The sequence below is a fragment of the Bolinopsis microptera genome, chromosome 5 (assembly GCF_026151205.1).
Source record: "Bolinopsis microptera isolate Bmic1 chromosome 5, MBARI_Bmic_1.0, whole genome shotgun sequence".
NCBI classification, from domain to species: domain Eukaryota; kingdom Metazoa; phylum Ctenophora; class Tentaculata; order Lobata; family Bolinopsidae; genus Bolinopsis; species Bolinopsis microptera.
Genome location: NC_087076.1, coordinates 10477461 through 10502547, shown reverse-complemented (window position 1 = coordinate 10502547; position 25087 = coordinate 10477461). Strand labels below are relative to the sequence as shown.

The window sequence follows — 25087 nt, the reverse complement described above, 5'->3', positions numbered from 1 at the left end:
AAAAAGTGGTAACCTGATCTTGTTGAAATTTTTTAAAATTGACCCAGAGATTTTTTCTATTGAATGAGAGCATTGTTATGGTTATGATACCTTCCGGGAATTATATCCAACAAAAGTCTTGGACACTGAGAGCTGATAATTTGCAGATATATCCCGCAATACAAGGGAAGCGAAGGTATTATCAGCATAGACTCAGACTGGCTGGTGGCAAGTATTAAAACAAATAACACTGGCGTTCTATATATTACACACTATATTGTATGATGCGCACGTATCGGATTACACCCCTTCCAATCAGAACCGGAAAATATTATAATACATAACACCTTGGCAATTTCGTGCCCGCGCGTTCCCTCCAGCAAGTTGTCGGGAATTATCGCGCTCAGCACTCAATAGCCTAGGTATTATTATATTATAACTAGCTGATTTTTACTGCAATTTAAACAAGGATGCTTTAAAAACTCAATTTGAAATCAGTGGCGTTACGTTGCCTGTTGGCGCCCGCCGCCCCTCCTCTTTTGGCGCCCCTCCCTAAAATTGAACAAATTAGATGATTTTAGTGGATACTCCGGTAAAATCTCTAAAAAAGTGTGTTTCTAGAGCAAAACACACAGTTTTGCTAACTTATCGTAGTTAGATTTTTCGAAATCGTCCCACATTCAATGCTTATGATATTGACTTCTAATTAGTTTCTTAAGCTGCTGCCTCTATTGACCGTAGTATTTCTTTAATGTTCCTACACATTATTTTGTTATTTAGTGTCTCAAGTCCTAAAAGTTGTTCATCCTTTAGAATATAATTAGTGTGGATTAATTTTCAGGTTTTCTTGTGTTCTCAATTGTTTTTTTCGTGGCACAGTAGTGCATTTTTAAGTTGTTGTGCCACTATAATGTAAAATTTTGGATTATTATTTGTATTTATTATTTTAATGGAATTAGCTCCTCCCTTGTGACAATGGACAGTAAGTTATAATTATTTTATTTCATAGTTAGCATCATGACACTGCCTGGGTGGATCTACATAGGAATCTTTGTACATGTTATAATAGCCCTTGTGTTCATATCTTCTCTACTCTACTATCACTACAAATCTAATACTGTTGCTGTCCAGGTAATGTTGAACATGATTTATTATATGGAACAATAACAGATTATATAGCCTAGTTTAAAAAATGGAATTATAAGATAGTGACTGGTGCTTTGAGGGTTAGGCAGCACTGTTGCACTGAGTAAAAGTTAAACCAGTCAATTTTGAATGCTCTTATATAATTAAATCAATTAATAGTGGTTTGAATTTAACAAATTAACACTTAAAATTTGTCATAAACCCTTATCAAGTTGCTTTAATCAGTATTTACGTCCTCAGTTTACAAATCAGTGAAACACAAACAAATCAGTGAAACACAAACAAATGTTATAATTCTGATAACTAGATTAGTTCATATTACCTAGTCATATAACCTAGTCAACAACAGTGTCACCTAGTCTAGGGAGTAGCTAAGGATCCATTGGATCTATAGTAAACAAAGTACTATTAACTATTATTAAACTATAGACAAATCCTGGTTATACTATTTATTGCAGATCGCTACTAAAATAGACAAGTATCTAAAAGAGTTTGGTTATGATGCTGCTCCTTTTCTACCAGAATGGTACAACAAGCTCTCAACTATTGTAAAACTGGACTATCCTCCAAATACAGGTTTTATGATATTTTGTTGGTAATGGTTAAAGTTACTTGTTGTCTAGTTAGTTGTAAGTTTGAACAATACATATGTTTGTAGACATCTTTATCCCCTGGGAAGAATGAACAGTCTGGCGAAACTAAAAAATCTCATCAGAATTTTGCATCCATTGAATTTTTCACTGTGCTTATCTTTTCAGTGTGTGTGGTGGTGTTATCAAATGCAGACATGTTTGACAAGACATTACCTTGTTACATCAGTGAACATGATCCAGAACTGAAGAAAGGGACTGATTGTGTTGATTTATGCACCAAGCACTACATGACAAAGGTAAGAGATGTAATCAAGTAGACTATGTTCTTTTGATTTAAGTTGACTGAGTTTTATTAATTACAACTACAATATGGAAATGTCGAAGTTCAACAGCTGAACATAAATAATTATTCTTTTTACCAGCTAATAATATGGATAATGTTATTTATCATTAATACTTGATGGATTGCACCAAAAAATTAATTAATCTTCCAATTGATATCATATAATATTATCACTTTATCATTGGTATAGTGGGTATAGTAAATGACAATCACTTTGATATGCCTCTTTGTGAAAAGTAGTACAAATTGTGGTAGGAACCAAACAACAATGATAGGTAACAAAAGATTTATCGAATTGACACTGTGACAAGACGTTGCTGTTGCTCACTTTGCCGCACTTCAGAGTTTCCCGTTCTTTCAACAGTTGATAAATCTTGTAAGATCAGTGAGGCTCTGCGAATTGTATCGGAGCAGTTGAAAATATTTCCGATTATTGTCCACAAGTAAGACCTAAAGCTGGTCACAGTAAGGGTATAAATATAAAAGTTACTCATGATATTTAGTTGTAGTAAATATTTAAGTACCCTCCAAACTTGAGGACTGATCAAGACTGCTGATTTCTCTGGCGCAAAAGACTCTATAAGCGAGCATATAACATAGGGCATTTGAGAGATGCAGAAAACAGCAGCAGTCAGCAACGCTGTCACTACTCCTTGCCATCTTTCATTCCCATGACCCCTCCGGGAAACTCCCCTTGCTTCAAATAAGGAGTTGAGTGTCGGTATAGTGGTTGCAATAATGGCAACAAGAGGAGCGTACGATGACACTGCCATAGCAAGTGGATGCAACAATCCCCAAACTTCTGATGAAAATCTGTAGGTACATGTGTTTGTGTTATAGTAGTCTGAGGAGATTACTCTGTATTCAAAAGAGATGTCATCCTTTCCTATGAGCAAAAACAAAACTGGGAAGATTAGTAAAGATATTGTCCAGATAATGGTACAATGAATGTGTCCCAAACTGCATGACCACGTTCCTGAACGAAGAGGTTTTTTAAGCAGGAACAACTTACTCGTGATCATTAGACACACAAAAAGGTTGCTTGCTGGAAAGGCTTGGTAAGTCACATAAACTCTAGCGTAACACATGACATGATGTGATGTGAACAAACCCTCAGTGATCCAACTTTCTGTGACCAACGTGACCAAGTTGGGCAGTGACACAAACGTCACCAGAATCAGATCACAGACTGAAATATGCTGGATTATAGACACAAGAACCTTGTTCAGCTTGATTGCGTTGTGTTTTATTGACGCGTACAGTATGATTGTATCCCCGATAACGGAGGATAATATCACAATAGCATGGTAGATTATCCAGAAGTATCGCTCTGTAGAATTCTGTAATCCGTCCAATGAGGAGTCGTTGGAGGTGTTGACCATTTTCATTGTAACAAAACTGATATGAGGAGATTTGTTAGGTAAGTAAATGTAGATAAGGGAGTATCTAATGGTATGCAAAATATGAAATATTTACAGAATATATGTCTAGTGGGGATGCAGATTATAGTTGTGAAGTACTGTACTGCGAATGAACTGTGAATGTACTGTGAATGTACTGTGAACGTACCATTAACACACGATGTTTTCAATACACTAGCTCGACTTCCAAAGGTGCATGCACTGCAAAATCGGTTTACAGAATAATAAAATTTAATTTTGCTGAAGTAGATTAAAGTCATGCAAGTTATTAAATCTATTATATTACAAAACTTCAAAAGAAAACAATAGAAGTAATATTATATAACTTTATCAGATTAAGATTAAAGCTATTAAAGTCACTAAATCATACAACTTCAAAAGAAGACAATAGAAGTAATTTAATATAACTTTATCAGATTAAGATTAAAGCTATTAATTAAAGTCACTAAATCATACAACTTCAAAAGGAGACAATAGAAGTAATATAATATAACTTTATCAGATTAAAGCTATTAAAGTCACTAAATCATACAACTTCAAAAGAAGACAATATACAGCCTAATAATTTTATAATACAATATAACTTATTCATGACTCTTCTTTATCACTGCGCAGTTTTCTATAAGCCCCTCTAACTATTTAAGTTAACTAAAGAGTCAAGTTTGTTCTCATTACAATATTCTATTCCTTCCACGACAGAGCTTAATAAACCTGGATTATATGGACAGTGGACTGTCTCTCCCTACAAGCATGCAATTCGTCAGCATCAAAATTATCTAGAATTATTCTGCTGCTTCTCTCTAAATCACCATGGCGCTCGTATTTAAAGTAACGAACTATGTCATGCTATTATATTACATTATATTATATTATACTAGAAAGGCAGTTATCACAGGGAGGAAACTAATTGTATTCTTTGAAAATAAGATTTTATCGCATTAAAAAAAACGTCCATCCCAACTGAAGATAAAGTCGATTAATTATATATGTAAAACAGTCCACACAACTAAACGTGATAATATGATGTAACAATAAATGTAACAAGAATCATTGCGTGCGCACATAAACCCGAGCTTCTGTTATATTAACAATTTTACCATATGCTGCATATTCGATTTATCCTCACTTCCTCAGTTTAAAATCCAATCTCCAGTGATCGCGCGCATTTGTATTATTAATGAGTCTGATTGTTGGAGTCAACCCTGTAATGGTGATGATATCACAAACTTATGGAGAGATTCCTAGTCATGTTTAGAGAGCAGTGCAACTGATCATGGCACGAGGCACGTACGTGTTTACTACTTTAACATGATTTAAGAAAATGTCACATTTTAACAAACTTTAACATAATTTAACAAACTTCAACATAATTTAAAATTATTTTCAGAATGAAATTAGTAGTTATTGATTAAATCAGCTTTAGGAACGGGCAACAAACAAGAATGAGTTGATTTTAGGGACAGGGTAGCCTATGTACTATGTAGGGCCATGCCAGATCTTTTAAAATATAAAATATCAAGAAAATGTAACTGATCCTATTGTTGTTGGACGGTGGTTCTAATGACCAGTTTACAAAAGTAATGAATATTAAATAATATTAGAACCTTAATAAACTGAAGAATTTAACCTCTTTTGGCGCACTGCACACAAACTTTAAGGGACCAACAAATTGGCTCTTGATAATTTGACTAGACGTAAAAAAATCAACAAAATGTGTAGATAAGCGAGCAATTAACTTAAAACAAACGAAAAAACGGTTTTACACATTAACTTTTCGATAATTTATAATTTATTTAACTACACGATATATAACTCATATATAATATAACTATTATAAGCGTTACAAAGTAAACGATGTTATTGTCCAACTGAATAATAACATCGTTTACTTTGTTACGCTTATAAAAAGCTCCAATAAATGTTAGTAGAGCACTTTGTCGAACACGAGAAACGAACGTGTTATCGGTTATACAATATACACGCACTATATATTATAAATCCTTATATTAATATGTAGGTTTAAACCTTTTTAGTTGCTCGGTAACCCTTGCTGATCACAATGGATATATAATTAAAATATTAAATCATTAGTACTAGCGGTATACCCATCCTATGGACTATTAATCCTGATTTGAAAATTAGCGGCCGTTATGTGACAATAAAAAACAGCGCCTCAGTTCGTAATAAGTAATGGAGAGATAATATATAATAATACACTATTATTATATAAGGTCCGTGCCTAACGTCAAGTGTATGCGAATATGCCTAAACAATACACATACAAGCAGCTATTAAGGAGAAGAAGTGAAACATTCTGTGGTTAATAATAGTAAATAATAGTTAAATGTGCTAATTATCACAGTATATTACATTTTATAGACGAATCCTTTATCATTATGATGTAATACTTCAAACACAAGGATATGTTTTTTAATAATCTTCCGAACCATGATGAAGGGCAGTTTCATTGAAGGAAATAGGATCGGTTAATCCAATCTTACAGTGGCATAACATTACCAAACGCCACCAAATGTCAGAACAAACTGAACACAGCCACCTGCCACAATAATCAAACACCATCACTCACTCTAAAAGTCGAGACGTAAAATATCAAAACACGCTAGTATGATTAATGAGTCTAGGGCTGTATAATAGGGCCTATAATGATTGTGACCGTTAGGAAACCTTCCAGACATATTTAAGGGCACTTTGGGGAAAGATCGGGAATCTGACACGAGTCACGTGTCAACATATTACTATTAGTGAAAGGATAATATGTAAATATAATGGGATACATTGGGATACTAAGATTATGTTTGCGTTTCATTGCTCAACAGCTGTTCGAAGGATCAAATTTAAGAAAGGGATACATTTCTGTGTTTAAACTGGTATTAGTCAGTTGGGCACCATCGTATATTAATCTACGTCTCATTGGCCATATCACAATACCTTTAACATTAATTAAGAGGTATTGTTCCTTGTTGTGGTTGAAATTTATGTTAGCAAATTGCTTGTTAACAATTGTTAACGAAATAAACAAATTGCTTGATAAATTTGTCATTTTGAATCCGTTTCGCGGCATCTTTTCAAAACATATTCCACATTAAATGGAGTGTCTACCATTGAATTATCAATAAGTTTAACTGTATTAATAGGGGCTCAACGTTACCAAGCCCCATCATTACACAAAGACAGCTAAAACGCAAATGAAATCAACTCTAAAGTCATTTTATAAACGAAACCTGCCAACGAAACTCCAAATAGGGGACGAGAAGTTTGAATAAAAACCTCATTCCCATCAATGTGGGAATTAGGACAGGTGTTTTTAAAAGTGGTGATGCTGTTTCCGTTATTATTCTTGATTTGATTTCATCAGTATAACAGACACTTTAGACTAAACATAACCTTGATTTTAAACAAAAAATAACGTTACACAATCGTATTAGTGAAAGGCTATGATTTCTTTATTCTTGGAAAATCACGGTTTTTAATCAAATGACCTCGGCAGGGGGTGAGATGGTCGTAATTTCTACGACAATCTCTTAACATAGTCCTGAACGATTCAAGCTAGCGTAGTAGAATAAGAGATAATAAGGAATCTTATAAATCGAGCGGAACACTACAAGATATTAAACGTCTCAACAGTGACACAACAAACTGAACATAGCCACAACATTTAATTAGCATGTACCAAGACTGTCCTCAACAATACAGTATTCCTATAATATGATATGTGTATATTATGTGTATATTATGTGTTACATATTATAGGAGAAGGTTTCACACATCCCACTCACACGTGTTATTTCAAAGGGCCATAACTTTAGTAACATGCACGACACACGTCTTTAGTATGTAAATATATAGTCGTCTATACTAACTACCCAGTGAACATCTGTTGCTACAAGAGCCCATGCTTTGCCACGGTTTGATAAATGATCTTCTGGTTCTACGGGCCAATCCCTAATAAAAACAAAGACACCCATAAGATACTATCCGCGCTAATGAAGCTTAGGTGATGACAAATTAAAGTACCTGTTCTACCTTTTTGGAAGCTAAATGAGGCTCACAAGTTCAAACTAAAATATCATCAACCTACTTTTAAGAGAGCTCTTGGGCGTGGCTAAAACTAAAGGAAACTAGAGCAAATGTAATGTTTACAAATTACTGAGCTACCAATTAAGTTACTGAAAATATATTATTCCCTTGGAAGAAACTGGCTCCCCTAATTCGTCCTACACAAAATTAGGCACAAGGTACAAATTGGTAATAATGGTTTAATAGTCCTCTAGAGATTGATCACGAAGTATATATAATACTTTGTGATCAATTTCTAGATTGATCTAGAATTAATATATCTTATTAACAATTAAGAGTGCTAAGAAGCTCATTTATTGAAAGGGAAATCTCTAATTAACTGTCCCGATTATTAAATAGGCACAGGGTACAAATTGATAATAATGGTTTAATAATCCTCTAGAAATTGATCACGAAGTATATATACTTTGTGATCAATTTCTAGATTGATCTAGAAATAATATATATTATTAACAATTAAGAGTGCTAAGAAGCTCATTTATTCAAAGGGAAATCTCTAATTAACTGTCCCGATAATTAATTAGTTTTATCGGTTAAAAATACGAGGAAATTCAAATACCGTTATTAATCAAGTAAATAAACGTTAATCGGGGAGAGATTTGGCCAGTCCCACGTATAGTACAGCATAGATTGTCCAATGCTGATCTATTAAATTCACCTAATGAACAAAGTAAAATTTCTGCGAAATCCAGTCATTTCCAGACATTAACAGATAAACAACATTATTTATTGTCAGATTCTTGGTATTTATCCTTTATAACTATATAATAGTGAATCCCTACTTTGTAAAAGATAAATAGGGATCATGCTTAACTTTATAAAGGAGCACGCTTAACTGCAGTTAATTTAAGTGAAGTTGAGAAGTTACTGGAAGTGTCGGCAAATCATACTACAACAATCAAAATATTATGATAATTTAATAATGTAACAATCATATACTACAGTAACGATAGTAAATACTATAACTTCTTAGTTTGTTAACATAAGCCTGTGGTTACCACTACCTCACTACCCGCCTAGCCTGAAACAAGTTCTATTTAAAGTTTTAGAAAACACAGTGCTCAAGTTAACAACAGGCTGTAACATGTTAAACCTGCCCTAGACCTTCATGCTGCCTAACCAGTCACGTCCTTTTATTTATTATATAAATGATCCACAGTAAGTTAAGTAAGTTAAGTACAAGTTTCGTGGAAGAGGTCCTGCCTTATAAAATAACAACGAAACGAAATTTTAAATTTCCTAATGTTAAAAAAACATTTCACACGGTCACCGGTCTGAATAAATTACGGTTTGAAATATTACCAATCTGGCTCTATCAGGTACTAAATTTATAGTGTCACTATAGAATTTGGGCAGTTTCCAAGAAGCCCGACACAGCTCTGTAACATTCCACAGTGTATAATTGAAGTTTCTGAGAAGCCCGACTAAGTGAAATTCTACAGTGGAACTCCATCGAAATATGTCACGATGGAATAATATACCCTAAAATATTCCCTAAACACAACCCTAGTCCCCTGTAATATGCTCCGATGCAATTTTAATGAGCACTTTTGGGCTTCAATTTCTCGATCATGTTTAAACTTTTTCTAGGTTTTTTTTTTACCGTTACCGTACAGATAAAACGGCGAATAAATGAAAAAATAGAGTGAAAAAGGGAACTTTTGAAAAAAGGAAACTTTTATTGAAATACATTTTACCGAGAAAAAGCAATTCGCTGACGCTCGTGTTTATTTTATTATAGGACCACTAAGTTCTGTTTGTGATCTAGTTAGTGTTAAACATTTAATTAATAACTTTAAAGCCTAATGTACGTCAAAATCTGAGGATATAACTTAAACCATCCTTGTTTGCGAGAAAAGCCTTATCTGACAAATTGATACTTTTAGTAAATTCCAATTTCAGCCGTGTGACATATAGCTTATGACGCAGAGCTGAACCATATTAATCAACTTATCAAACTTATCCTTGCTGCTTGGAATGAACTTTTTTTAATTGAAGAGACAGTACTCGGCACTGACGCCTTGAAATGTTTAATTACAATCAATTTACAATTTACAATATATAAATATAACACTATCAAGATATTAAAATAGTTCTTAATATCTTTTAAATTAATTTCGAACAGTGACACAGGGTCTGAAAATGCGCACAGATATTTTATCAAGAAAATGGCAGTGACATTGTAAAAAAGCTTCTCCTCAATACTAATATATAACTAGAATAAAAGGGACAAATAATCTCTAGATTCTACAAAGAAAAAGCCTTTAAAAAACCTCCAAACAACTATAATATTACATTATTAGGGTTACGATCCAGAAAGACGCTTCTAATCACACAAACTCGCCGCTTTTATGAGAATCTATCACAATACAGGAGGTAGTCTTTAGCAAAAGAGACAATAAGAAGTACTAAACAGATGAAAGAGTAAAGACGAGACCAAAATCTGTCAGGGTTATAATACAAATGGGGCAGTGTAATAGCAATTAACAAAAACACGAGAATATATCACTTAAACACGAGAACCGGGCCATTATGGGCTACTCATTACTCAGTAATACAGACAAAAGTTACCAAAGACACGATAATATTATGTTAGTAACACATCCATACTATTTGTTTGAAAACAGTATAGTAACCTAACATGACTTCACTAACGATAAACACTGAAAGAAAATAAAACGGTTTACTCCCTTTATGCCCTTAGCTGAGAGAGATCTGATTTTTAACTGCCTATAACATGTGAATAATGTATCATAATATTGTTAATATGCAATGTGTATATTATAGTATAATATACACTATGTAATTTGTAGTTATACACAATGTATTATGTATAATGGCTTACAGGGAGGGGGTGGAGTCTAAATCGGCCAACATCTTGCTTGCCTAATATAGTAATATGTGATCCACAAGGAACAAACACTCGAAGAAATATAAACAATGCTGCACAGAGTAACCTTATATCTTTATTTAAATCAAATGCAAATTATGTCTATCGCGCTGTTCTTGGTGGCACCTGGTACAAGGTTACGTTACTTTATAACGTAACTATTAAATTAGTTAAATTATTAAATAATTAGCAACTGAACTGCAGATTTGATTATCACGTTGTCTCATAGAGATAAAACTGTGGTTCAGCTGATAAAATCGTAACTGGAAACGCTATTATGTTCGATTACAAGCTCACGGTAGTTTTTGACGCGACTTGTGCTTTTCTGCTAATGTTTTACCCCAATTATGCGGTCCTTAAGACTTTATCTGTAGGTCACGTGTTCGTTTCCCGTTTTATTCTCCACTTGTTATAAATTCTTATTATTTTAACAACTATTTTAAATTCTTAGCCGTTTCTCTAGGTCTTGTTAATTGGATAGTTCAGGACTACGTAAAATTATCTTTAAGTTAGAACAACTAATTTAACGACTATTTAAAGCTTGTTATATAGATAGTGTCAGTATAATATAATAAACGTAAATATTTTCGAGAGTAAAACGTCTACGAAGCTGCTAGCTTAGCAGTGCTGCAAGAAATGAATTATCAAATTATTCCTGGTGTATTTAGAGAGCATCTCACCGGTCATGGTTATCTAACTTGGTCAAACAACTTTATCAAACATTTTTATCAAACAACTGTCATAGTCATACGTCATGACGTATGACAACACCAGCTGGGTTGTGGTTTTGATTTCGATAGACATAAATCCAGAGAGATAGCATGTAATTACATGACAAATCCCGCCTAATTCAAACAATTAAATCTCGAAATCACCAATTAACACAATATTACAAAGTAACTCAATACGAGATGACTAAACAATCTCTCTTCACCAGGCTGTCGAGGAGCTATTCCCCGGAGAAGATGTGGACATTATCTACGACTGGGAGCTCCAAACAAACTCGAGACTACCCAAAATAAACATGTCAACTGCGGGTCACGCGGCGGGACAAGCGTTTTATAACCGGCCTGAGGAGATCTCGACGCCTACTTGGGAGCAGACTAAAAAAATGTTTGGGTGCTCTATTAGTCCTAAATACAGCGGATGGTTTGGGTTAGTCACGATTAAAGATTATTCTCGAGAATACTGGAGATAATTGTATTTTTGAGAATCTGGTAAACTGTTATTGGATGATGGTACAAATTATTGTCCTCAGTCGTCGATGCAATTAAGATTCTAGTATGATCAAAGGATTCAAAATCACACGATGAGAGACAAAACTGCTTAATTCTCATGCAACCAATATGATTGTTATTGCATAATATTGCACTAATGTTCTTTCAAAATATTAAATATTATGCCACGTTGGCATTTAATATCTATATTCTATATTTAAATAACATACAAGGTGTCCCAAAAAACACGAAAAATTGATTTTTGTTAACAATTTTCCAATTAACGGCTTCCCACTCCGCGACGCGAGGCATGTGTTGTCATGTTCCGAAATCTGTGTCAAAGGTAAAAGGCAAAAATCCATCAGGAACCCCCGTTCATTAGGTATACGTAATTGTCTTTGAAATAGAGAACGCTTATAGAGCCGATGTTACCGGTCTTATTCAATCTATTGCACAAAGAAACAAAAACAAACTCGACTACCAATCTTTCAAGATTGTAACTCTTTCATTAGTTTTCCGGCAGCCCGCACAATCAACACGTGACATAAATTCAACGACATTCATGTGAGATTTTCGGATCAACCCGCCCGGCGCCCACTGCCCAGCTTGCTAGGTTACTAGGTTACTAGGTAATCACCTGATCAACTGGACAATAAAAACACGCTACTTGATGGCTAACAGGACAAAAGGATAACGCGGACTAGGTTTAATTCTCAAGCTGTGGTCATCAGATCTATATATCATTAGAATTGACTATGACTGCAGTAGAATTACCATAATATTAATAATTAACATGTTAAACATTCTTATTATACTATTATCATACTATTATTATACTATTATAAGTAAGGTTTGCAGTTGGCCGGCACACCAAATAAAAGAGATAAACCTCTCGAATGACGTTCTGTGCTCCACTAAATAACAGCATATATAATTCACCGGGGTAAGCTTACGGTTATATTCCCTATATTGGTTTCAAACAAATCGCTTTTAGCCCTATAATAAGAAAGTCAAAAGCAATTTTGTTTTTTTTAATGCTGGATTTCTCTACTTTTTAAAACAATTTAAAAGACGGAGTTCTTAACTATAATAAACTACGTACATGAACGCAATATTGTTTGATCCATGACGGATTATAGATTATAAATCTGTAAAGCGAGTAGCCGCGTGTGGCTCTAATAAGCTAATACGAACACTACTATTTATTGTGTCCAGTACATGGTAGCGCGGTTAGGGAGCTACAAGTTGAGTTGGCAATCAATAACTTATTGTTGAACTGAAAGCTGTAGACAAGATGTTTATTGCAGGGTGTTAAAATACCCATACGATAAATAATACCGCAGACAACCTTATTTTGAAGTTCACTCTAGTATCAGCTCATTTCAAAGTCTTTGAAATGCGTTCACTGCAAGAAGTGTGAACTGCACCCCTACTATCAGCAGCAATAAAAGATATGGCTTGCAACCTCTTTAAAGCGAGCCCTTTCTTCGTTTGGCATCACACAATCTTCACTTTGTAAATATAATATAAATAATATTGGACAGTTTAATTTTAAAATTTGTACCACGTCCTTTTAAGATGAACAAGAGGCCTACAACTTTTACATGGCCTCCAAACTCCAAAGGTCATACCCGACACTCGCTGGGAATAATATAAGACATTTCCAAACAATTCTAGAGTTATTTTAAAAAATGACTTGTTCGTGTTTTTTTGGTAGTAGTATATAGCTATATAGTATATAACGACTACAAGTTCCTCTCCTCCCAGTTACCGAGCAGTGTTAGTATTCAAGAACCACCAGGACGACACTATACAATATCTGCCACCCCACGACGCGGTGGAGACACAGGAACAGAAAACTAAGCTCATGGAGTGTTTTAACGGTGACTGGAAGGACCCAGCCTGGAGAGATATCGTGTTTACTGGTCAGTAGTTTCTTATTGTGAGACACTGCTGTGGGGATTATAACTTATCACCACTACTCTAGAGAGAGAGAGAGGCCACTCCTCTATGTCCTTGTTTTGTAGTTTAGCTTTAGAGGCTTGGAACGCATGGGCAACTCTTATCTAAATTACTCTAAGTCAAAATTATACTATCTACCTGCTTTAAACACAATCTGAACTTATACAAAGTGGGATTCCTGCTCATAAAGACTGAACAAAAGGGAGAACCCAGATGATCAGTACTATTATAAATATAAAGCTGGAGTTGTGTGCCGTTATTTTCACTAATCACACTTAAGTTTCTAGCATAAGGTGTTGCTGCTGTATTATAATACAACTACTTTCTCCCTTTGTCTACTGCGATAAGGACAGTAGGATCATTGTAATATTCAAACTCATTCGTCAAACTCGTGCAATATATTATTGAGCAAATATATGTGTCGGTGTTATTAGTTACCGAATCGTACTGCAAGGTCTTGACATTATCATAGACAAGATACCGATGGAACTAATTTGATCCCGAATTTCACGACAGCACAGACCCTAGTAAAAAACGTGATATCTCGGCTTATTTCGATTTAGCTGAAATTGAATGATTACGGGAAATCCACATAATTGACATACACAAGATACATTATACATTATACATTATACACAATATACATTCTTATCCTGCTCTATTAAACTGTTTCAGATAAAAGATACAGTGTAGAGCAGCTGGATTACTTTAATACTCTTCCTGCTGACCGCATCCCTAAAGTAAAGGCTTTAATGGACACATATAACGAAGGTGACGAGTCAAAGAAAGAACTTTAGTCTATACTACGAGAAACTGAGAAAATATAAGTAATATTTTGACAATTATTAACTTTATTTTCGTGCTGTATTTAAATATTAACTTTGTTTTCATGCAGTAGATTTGAATTGTTTTATCTCAGTGGATAAATTATTTTGTAATCAAAATGAAGGAAGATGGATGGCATTGTCTTTATATTTCATGATGTGACAATGTCAAAGTGAGCATGGGAAGGTAGTTGTTTTGACGCGTGAAACCTTGATTCATTGATTGGTCGAATGCTGTCACGAGTTAATATTATACAAATATGTTCCGCCTTCCCAGATGTTTTCAAGAGTGTTATCGTTCGTTCGTAATTTATTTCTTATATTCTCGTTTAAGTGCGTTTTAAGATTTCCCAATTATTCGCATAAAAATAAATGTCTGTCATTTTCCTCTACAGCTATCTAGAAAAGCTTCCAACATGATTTAACTGTTATCACACATATAATTTGCTATAACAACATGTCCTACTTACTAACTAGTTTTTAATAATCCAGATAACCCTAATAATAAATAATAATAACAAATAAAACACATCCTAGTAGTGTAACCATGTCACTGTGCACGTGTGGCGATGTTGGAGTGTACAAGTGTCCCCGGTGTGAGCTCCCCTACTGTTCACTATCTTGCTACAAGGGACATGCTCACACTCAATGTTCAGAGTCCTTCTACAAACAACAGGTTATAGATTAGTTGCAGTATTTATTTCCACCTAGATGTAGCGTTTAGAAATTTGTTTGTTTAACTATATAACTAATAACCCATTACTCGCCAATTTGGATATATAATATTTATAACACTTATTCGTTAAGTAACAATTCAAATAATTTGAACGTATAGTTACATTATAAACCTTATAAACTTACAAAGTTTATAGTTATAACACGTAATTTGTAGGTAGAAGAGGAGTTGAGAGAGAGGTCTGTTACAAAAGAAGAACAAGATAGAATGTTAGAAGTACTACAGAGAGAGCATACCCACTCTTCTGATGAAGGTATCTAGATACTGTATAGAACTATAGAGCACATCTTCGTTTATAAACGAAGATTTCAAAAATATAAATTTTCAAAAGTTTAAATACTTTTGAAACACTGATTGATCATTGATTATGGCAACATTTAAATTTGTTTTCGAAATTTGGGAATGTTTTATAATCTGTATTCTCAGAAGACGAAGTTGATTTGAAGGAACTGCTACAAGGTATGGAGATTAAGAGTGAAGAAGAGTTATGGGGGATGTTAACTGAACAAGAACAACAAGGGTTCATTAAAAGTATCAAGACAGGTACGCACTGCTTTGTAGATATATCTGTTGATTCTAAGTGTTTTAATTCAAATGTTTTCGCCATTAGGAGAAGATTTCTCTGATCATTCATTATTGATGACATCATTATTCACGTTTAGAGACATTTCTCATAAAAATATAAGTAAAATTCATCTTCAGTGAAACAGCTGTCAGTTTTGAACAAATCTGCGAAATCACCAGTTTCCGCGGTTCAGTTCCGGTATGTTTTTGCCATATATCTGGACGCGATCTCCGAACGACATAATTATATAGAAATGGAATTTGTTTTCGCGCTAAAGCATGGTTGATCGCGCACCAGACAACTGCAAGACCGCGTTTTTCAGAAATTTTGCGTTCGTTGTCTATTTTACTCACATGATTTATCTCAATGTCACCAGGATCTATCACAACGTTACTCAAGCCTAAAGAATTCTGGTGGACCAAAGATAATGTTGTGTATAAGCCTACTAAAACAGCAAAATTTGAAGACCTCTGCTCAAAGGAACCCTCCATTCACATGAAATATCTTCTCTTGCACGTGAGCAATCTCATCTTCATGAGCTTCAGAGTCTAACATCTAAATGTTATAATGATTCAATTCTTATGTTTATGAAGATTCAATTCTTATGTCTGTAAAATACATGTTCGCCTCATAACTAATTATTCCGACCTCTCCCCTAAGAGACCATGTAGTCTGAGTAAACACCTCCAAACTAACGACCTCTCCCCGCTATCTCACGTTTATCTGCACCAGGTGATCATGTCGTATGTGCACGTGGAGCTGATACACCCTCTCAGAACAGACCTTGTCCCGGAATATTGGGCTGTTTTCACTCAATTGTGGTATTGGAAGAGTCCTAACGTGTTTATCACTGCCGAGGCTGCGTGCATCGCCCACACTGATATAGCAAACAGTGCTGGTAAGTTCTCTTGTGTGACTTGCTTTCGAGCATATTGTTTCAAAGTAGTATTGAATGATAAAAACTAACTATTACTAGCAAGGTCATATTTACTGCATCGAATATATATTTTTCCATTCTTCGTAATTTAGTATATGTAGATTGAGTCTTGAAGCTTCAATCTCACATGTTCAACTGATTGCCTGGTTGAACGACCACCGAGGATTTGTTACCGAACGGCGACCTAGTTTTAGTCATAGCTATAATTATATTGTGTACAGACCCAGTTGCATCGGTGTCTATATAGTTGTTTCTGGTCATGAATAGACTTTGGATATGTAAAAGTGATTTGTAAGTTCTTGCATGCATTACATCCAGCAATAATCTTTTTTGAAAAAGAAATAAAATTAAACTTGTAATAATAATAATACACAGGAAAAAAATCATCCGCTGCTACCAAGTCATGTTGATGACATAAACCAAAATCGGCAGAGAAAACAATCGTAAAGCTTTATAGTTTATAGTTAATTGAAAAAATATTAAGAACTGATCTTCTTAGACGATAGGCAGCGTAAGCAGATTAATTATTATATTCATGTTCAATCATCGCAAGGCTCGTCATTGTGATTCGATCGTAAATGCTTGATTATACCCCTGGTCAACTTAACGCCGATGAATTCATCTGAAAATTTGAGTGTTAGACCGAGAGGGGTTGCTACTAAAGGTCCTGATGAGATGAATTTATGAATACGTGATCTTATTTACGTACAAAACACGATAAGATACAGGTAATTGAAAAACATTTGAAAGTGAAAACTGTAAATTGTAAAAAAAACATTTACTTACCGAACAAGTCAAAAATATCTCTCTGTTCGCCGCACTCCGCCTTGTTAACATCATGTTTTCTAAAGTGGTCTATAACGTTATCAGTGAGATTCACGCCAACAAACTCATCTGAAACAAGAGAATGTTGCATTGCGACTTGCGTTAGTTAATGACCGACAACTAGGAACCTCTCATTCCGGGCTCCCACAGTTGTCACATCACCCAATCAGTGACGTATCATTTGTGATGTGATCCATATTATAACCATCCTAACAGCCGGACAGCCAAGAACCTGGGTAGGGTTCACAATTCACATGACAGTTTAGTAAGTAGCTGTGTATTGTGAAGTATATTAAGAAGTTTTTGAGCTCTAGGCATGTGTTCACATAACGGCCGTGACTCGTGAGCCAGGTCACGTGTGGCAGTGCAATTGTTTCATATTCTAGCTCAAACTAATTAGATCTCCTTCAAAGTTTTAAGAACAATTTCAAAGTTTGGCACCGGTAGTCTCTTAATAAGTTTCACTTCTTTGTGTTTTCAGTCTCGACATTCCCTCATCGCATCATGACTAATATGCACTGAGTACTATAGGGCTACTGGGGAGGAGTTTGTTGACATACCACCACTATTGTGCACCAAAGAAATATATCCATTATATTGGTTCCGATGTAATGAGGGACAGTCTAAACTTCAAAAGTTTGAGAGTTCAACAGCTGCATTGTGCATAACTATTGTTATGCAGCTGTTACGTACCGACTCAAAAAAGGCTGAATCCCCGCCTAGAAAGAAAACTCATCTCACAGTTTTCTTAGTAACACTAACTGTGTTTTGGAAGAAAATATGACCCACCATACACACAACGTATCTCCAGAGGTTCTTAGTTGTAGGGGATATGTAATGATTGGTTTTTAGTTGTCGGAGCTGATTGGATTTCCCAAGCTTGCATGTCAATGAGTTAACTAGGTATAATTGCCAGGTTCCTAGTTGTCCGTCAGCCTGACGGACAACTAGGAACCTGGCAATTATAGGCTGGATCATTAATTTTTGAGCAACTACTTTTACTTTTGCATAAAAGTTTTGAAACGCATAGGATCCCATTGTCTGTTGCTATAAACGATAATCCAACAGAAACTTAATTACGTTAAAACTGCACTGATTTGGGACTGGCCGGAAAGTGCCAGGCAATGCTTATTGAATAGAAATTGAAAAGAATGTATTATTATTAGAAACATACCTGGTTGAATAATGAATACTTTACAAAGCTACTAAGTACTAACCTAGTAAATCCCAAGATTTACACGAAGACTTCAATTCCTCAAGAAGTTCCTCAGAGAAAACGTTGTTGAAATAGGGCTCAGTATATAGAATATCCCACCTCGTGATGTTGCTGAACTTCCTCGCCCCTTTCAACTGAGATTTAGTGTCTGTTAATTCTGCAGAGCATGTGTTAGATCTGGTGACTTCAGACTCCAGGCTCACTTTAGTTCTTTGTAACTCTTCTTCAGTCCGGTTACATCTGCCGGTTACAGACTCCAGGCTCACTTTAGTCCTACTCAGCTCTTCTTCAGTTCGGTTACGTCTGGTAGTTTCGGAGTCCAGACTAACTCTAGTTCTCTCTAGCACATCTACAGCTCGGTTTAGTCGCCCTGTTACCGTTTGTAACTCTCCCTGTGTGCTATTCAATTCACTGGTGACAACTATGAGCTCATCTTTTGTCCTGTTTAGGTGAGTAGTTACCGTATGTAAATCGTCCTCAGTTGTATTGAGTTTTCCAGTGACTGCATCAAATTCTTCTTTCATCGCATTTAGTTCTTCATTCATTGCATTTAGTTGCACTTCTTTTTCATCGAGCAGCATCATTATGATTTTCCTATATCCTGCATCACACGCAGTTACTTCAACAACAGACCCAGTTCTTGATTTGGCTAGCACATCCTCCCAGCGAAGTTGTCTGCTGCTGATAGTCTCCTCTACTTCGGCACACAAACCACCATCTGCTATTCTTTTTATTGTCTCTGAGCTAAGGATTTTATTATAAAGATTAAATCTGTATAATTGACCACCAAAGATATGACCACTATAGACAGAGTTACCAATTTTACCAAACCACACAGTCCCGCTAGTGTGCAGTTGTCTCCCGGATGAAGTCTGGCCGCTAGCTGCTAGTTCCCCGTCCAGGTAGAGCTGAATAGTCCGTGAGGAGGAGGACCAAGTCAAACAATAATGGAACCATTGTCCGACTGGGTAGTGAACTTACTCTGTGAGTCCTCTAAAACCATATCATCTAGTACTCTGTTGAAACTCCCGTCAGATGCAGTCAGTATCTCGTAATAACTGGAACTTGTCTGGTAACTAAACACGACTGGGTAGGTGGATGAGGTGTACACTCTCTTTATCCATGTACACAGGGTGAAAGAAGTACGGAACGGGGACATGTCGTAGTTAAAGCTTATGTAGTCGTTTGTAGTGGTCCCAAACTGCAAGGCAGTGTACTTTCTATCCACCGCGTTGGTTACGGGAGATACAATGCAGATTGTGAGAACGAAAAGAAGCAGCATTGCGAAAAGTTTCAAGTCAGATATAAAACGTGGGTTGATTTCTCGGGACTACAAGGTTAACAGTAAAATGTAATCTAGAGAATCTGTGGAGCTAGAGTTATTACTGCAAGTGTGAATTTGGACTGAACCGGAAAAGTGTTAGCGTTATATAATCGAGCAGGGTGGCACGACTCCGTCCAGCTGGCATGAACCAGAAACCTGACGATTTATCTTACATATTCTGATATTTATCTTACATATTCTGTATGTTAATACCAGGATTCACCCCAAGTTCAGTAACATGAAATTCTGATAACATTACTCTCGAGTGATTTGTGGACTTCTTATAATTATTATGGTCTAGAATGTTATCTCAGATGCTACTTTACTCGATAAATTAAAGATATTTTGAGTTAAGTGGCGCAGTTCCAACTTTTTCAAAATTAGTTAAAACATATTGCGAAATTTTCAAAATGCGCGTTATTTAGCTAAGGAGAAAAGTGTTAGTAGATGTGCTTTGTGCTATGGTACAAGTCACATGACTTAGGTATCTCATTAGGAGGCTCTAGCTTTGAATTAGTAATCTGACCAGATGAATATCTGACAGGACTTAGATCAGTAAACCCCCGACTTAATATTTACTGCAACACAAGTTGATTTATTAATAGCTACTTAATAAATACATATTTTAGGAATTGCAACTTGCCTCCTAACGAGTCCAGGCTTATCTTCCTCAGCACTCACACTGTAACTGGGCTTCCATGATACAAATGTACAATGTACATGTAGTACAATGTACATTGTACATGGGTAGTAAGTCGCACCCTAGTTTCATGAGTTTCCATGGAGGCCCTTGATAATAAACTATAATAAAATGTGAAGTTGTTCTTGTGAAGGTTTGGTTAAGTTTCCCCTCTCTCTAGATGATAATTTGCAGGGTTACAAGATTTCGTACCGTTGAGTGGAGTGTTCGAGAACACTTGCAAGCTCCTGAGACACGGACCGCTAGCAGTGGAGAGAGTTTGTTGTGAACTTATCAGAATCCTGACTAAAGTCCACAAAACAACTCCTTGTAAGTTAGACTTGTTAGTGTTGATGTTACTAATTTATGTGCATTATATGCACATATGTTGTCTAATAATAAGTGTTAGTACGTTTTGCTTCTACTCCTTGTAGAGCTCTATGTGGTGTACAAATTTCTGAACGAACACTGTTGCTAATAACCACTTACAATGCTAATAGCCACTTACAATGTTTATCAATTTTGTGTGAAGTAGTTCTTACATACTTAGTGCATATTATGTTACACCTTTTGTCATATATCCTCGTTTTTAGTCTTCATTATTTTCGTTAACGTTTGTAATTGTACTTGTATTCGTACAATTATGTGTTGTACAATTGTACAATCGCATTTGTAATTGTATTTGTAATAAATTACTGCAGTAGAAAAGGGAGAATACACGAAGATAAAGAAGAAACTGCAGTTCTATTCCTCCTGGAGTTTATCAAAACACAGCAGTTCTTTAGCTGTACTCGCTCTGGAGTTGCAAGTTTACATCACCAAACTTAACAGTGATACCAGAAAGTTTACCGCAGATCTTGACTCTGGTACGTGTTGCTTCAAACTTTACCGACATTTTCTAAATATTTCGTGACTGCTAACCCCTCTTTTCTCTACAATATGTCTCGCTTTTGTCAATAATTCAATTCTGGAATGCACCGCCCACCGGATTTTGCTGCGGTGAAATTATTTTCTTTGTCTTCTCAGGCTGCAAGGCTGAGAAACATACGAGACCACTGATAGAAGAACTAGAGAGCTGAATCCCAGAGAGAGAGAGAGAGAGAGAGAGCAGCTACGTACGTCTGCTATCCATTATTAACAGCTAGCAGCTGGTACACGTGTTGATTATTACTCGTGCACTGGTTGTTGTAATTACTCCCTCACTGATTGTACTGATTGCTGCTATTTTGTTGGATTTTATCATGTTTGTCTAGTACTTTTCTAGTAGATTTCAAGCACTAACCTAATGAGGGGATGGTAATCAAGAATATTGCTCCTTAGTATTTAGTGGTTACGATTCAGCTGGCTGGCCATTTATGCGACTATTAATTTGTATATAGGTAGGTAGGTAGGTAGAAATCAAAGGAGTATTTATGTATTTATAGAGGTAGGTAGAGTAGAAATCAAAGAAATACAAATTTAAAATTATACCAATTTCTCCCAAATTTTGAATAATTTTGAATACAGATGGCACATAGTGCCATCAACTGAGCTACAACGAGGTTCAAAGCCACAGCTATAAAAAGTGGGGGTAGAACAGTTTTAGAATTTGCTAGCACAGTATTAATCTGAATCATCTTTGTTCCAATATCACGATTCACGTCGTTCTTACCTGCTAAATTACAAACTCACAAAGTCTAGTGAATTGTAAATGTTTTGTGTTAAATATAATTCTACCAGCAATCATGCCATAACAACGATACGTTGCGGGATTGTTTCGACTGTTTCTACTAATTGAATCATGATGAGCATCATATCTTAGACGGATATCCTTTATTATTCCTTTATTATTCTTTTATTCCTTTGTTATTCCTTTATATTTCTATTAATACTACGACATAATATCCTATACTATCCCTGCATTTAAAACGTTATAGTAACTCCTCATGACCTGATAGCTTCTAAAACGGTGTAAAACATAGTGTGTGTGTGTGTGTGTCGTTCTGTCGACTTGTATAAATTATCAATCTTAGTATACACTTGTACTTAGCTATTTTATTCAACGTTTCACGTATAAGTATAATATAGCAGTAACCGTATTACTATTTACTCGTCATAACTCATAACCATACCCCTTGCAACACAGTATTGTGTCATAGAGGTGAACTGTCCTTACAGCTAGTTATCTAGCTAGTTTCTTTGTCTCAACACCTGGTCTCAACACTTTAAGTTCGTCCAGCTTCTTCCTCCGATTATCTTACTCTGATTCCAGTCCGTTGTTAGACTTCTCAGTAGTTAGCGTTTTGTTTTTCAGAATATCCACAATTAGATAACTTAACATCTGGGGAATCATGTGTCTTTTGTTTTACGTCAGTTAACATTACAATATAATATTATAGTTGACGAATATCACAGATTCAACATGAACCACTGTCCGTGTTTCTATAGAAACCGGGTGACTTGCGAATTACCCGCGACAAAAGAAGCTCGTCAAATATTTATTTGGAGAGTATTTGTGAACAGATCGGTGGATTTATTGAGCCGATCTTATACACCTGCTCGTACTAGCATCTGGTCAGTGTTGAGACTAGAATGACATCGTAATTCCCCTTAATGTTGATTTACTGTATTTCTTTCCTTTTATCGTCAAGTTCTCTTATTCTCACTCTTGTATAGGCTCAATTCCATAATATTTCCTGCGTGGTATGTAACGCAGATGTTCGGTCTTTTTTCAACATCTAGCTAACTACCAACATGTCACTATCTGATAGCCGATTGCTCTGTGGTATGATATTCAGGAATATTCCTATAGGCTTGTGTCGTTGTCTGTTTGTAATGTTTAGTTAGTTTATTTTTTATATTTATGATGATGGAGGCGGAGAGGGAGGGGGGGGGGGGCTGAGACTTCATCTCCTCCCCTGAGGTTTGATTTACAAAATTATAGGTCTGTTATACATATTTTATGACACGTATTTAGCTATGTTAATTAAGTTAACTTCCTACCAGGTAAGTAAGTACAATGACTACTGATACCTACTCACTGGAGATGAGAGACAAGTACTCTGTGGACCTTGACGTGACAGCCAGAGTGTTCCTAACCCTGCTCTCAGTCCTCACTGTAATCTGTGGAACTGTGGGCAACTTCCTGGTCTGGTACGGCTCCATATTCCGCTCTGCTATCAGGATGGAGCCGTGTTCCCGGGTCCTGATAACCAATCTGGCCCTCTCTGATATCGTCATCTCCCTGCTCCTCTTCCTCCTCTTGCTATGACCCTGGGGGCCGGTAGGTGGGTTCTGGGGGACTCTCTCTGTCAGTTTCAGGGAGTTGCTATCCAGATAGCCATGTGTCTGGAGATCTTCATCATGATGTCCCTTAACTGTTACAGACTCTGGGCAGTTCGTAAAACACCAGGAGACAGGGACAAGGTTAAAGTTTGGCAGATTTACTGTTACCTGGGGGTGGTGCTGCTGGTTTGTGGCAGTCTCCCTCTGGTTCACACTGCCATTAGTAACGGAGAATTTCGGACTGATTTTGATAATAGAGTGGGGATCTGCCGGCTGTTTCTGGTAAGAGACTACAAGCATAACATCCTCGACATGTGCTATCTAGTTCCTCCTCTAGTCATATCCATTACTGCCAGTAAAGTCCTCAAGTGTATCCTGTGTTACTCTTCACAGAGATCTGGTAGTGGCAACCCAAAAACACAGAGAGCCATATCTCTTGTCTGCTGGGCCATGATTATATCCTATCTTCCTTGCTACATAATTCTGGTTTGGGAGATTGCACAGTCTAGCATTCCTAATGCAGCATACTTGGCCCGGGCCTTTATAATGTCCATCAACCTGATGGTGAATCCTCTAATCTACTTCATATATAGTTCAAGCTTTAACAGCTTTGTGAGGACATTCTTTTCGCTGGACATTAGAAGAGAGCGAGGTCAATTGGCAACTGATTCTGCACAGGTTCCTGAAACTTCCAAAGTGTAGAATATGAAATGGGTTTTGTTCTAATTTTTAATTGTTATTTCATTTATTTATCTAATTTACTAATGTAAAAGTGGTTTTCAGTTGCTCCACAAACGTTTACCTTTCATGATTTATCAAACTATCAAAGAATTGCACCAAGAATTTCGATTTTACCATACCGGTCCATATTAGTTAATTCCTGACTATCCTAATTGCTGATACTAAATACTAATGGATATGTGTCTCCCGGAAGAGAATGAGCACACAAATGTTACGATAAAATCTGATACATATCACATAATATATGCTTAGAGTGTTTTATTAGCTTATTATTAACTTAGCACGCTCGGATCCCGCCTAGCATGAGAAGTGGGCCGGGCTGCGTCT

General features: G+C 35.9%; 3 protein-coding genes across 3 annotated transcripts; 2 read left to right on the top strand and 1 right to left on the bottom strand.

Moving 5' to 3' along the window:
- Window positions 1-992: 992 nt before the first annotated feature.
- Window positions 993-14924, top strand: LOC134815108 (cyanocobalamin reductase / alkylcobalamin dealkylase-like). The gene is made up of 6 exons (XM_063823585.1): window positions 993-1110; window positions 1584-1701; window positions 1884-2014; window positions 11408-11625; window positions 13455-13612; window positions 14325-14924. Exons 1-6 carry the CDS (start codon window positions 997-999, stop codon window positions 14444-14446), a joined length of 861 nt encoding a protein of 286 aa, XP_063679655.1. The 5' UTR covers window positions 993-996; the 3' UTR covers window positions 14447-14924.
- Window positions 14925-15010: 86 nt separating this feature from the next.
- On the top strand, window positions 15011-25087 carry LOC134815176 (uncharacterized). The gene is made up of 9 exons (XM_063823687.1): window positions 15011-15149; window positions 15366-15462; window positions 15636-15752; window positions 16151-16290; window positions 16507-16672; window positions 20951-21085; window positions 21457-21621; window positions 21782-21870; window positions 23741-25087. Exons 1-8 carry the CDS (start codon window positions 15021-15023, stop codon window positions 21832-21834), a joined length of 1002 nt encoding a protein of 333 aa, XP_063679757.1. The 5' UTR covers window positions 15011-15020; the 3' UTR covers window positions 21835-21870; window positions 23741-25087.
- LOC134815275 (uncharacterized) lies at window positions 17009-20093 on the bottom strand. The gene is made up of 3 exons (XM_063823787.1): window positions 18754-20093; window positions 17498-17605; window positions 17009-17333 (listed from the first exon to the last, which is right to left on the bottom strand). Exons 1-3 carry the CDS (start codon window positions 19334-19336, stop codon window positions 17251-17253), a joined length of 774 nt encoding a protein of 257 aa, XP_063679857.1. The 5' UTR covers window positions 19337-20093; the 3' UTR covers window positions 17009-17250.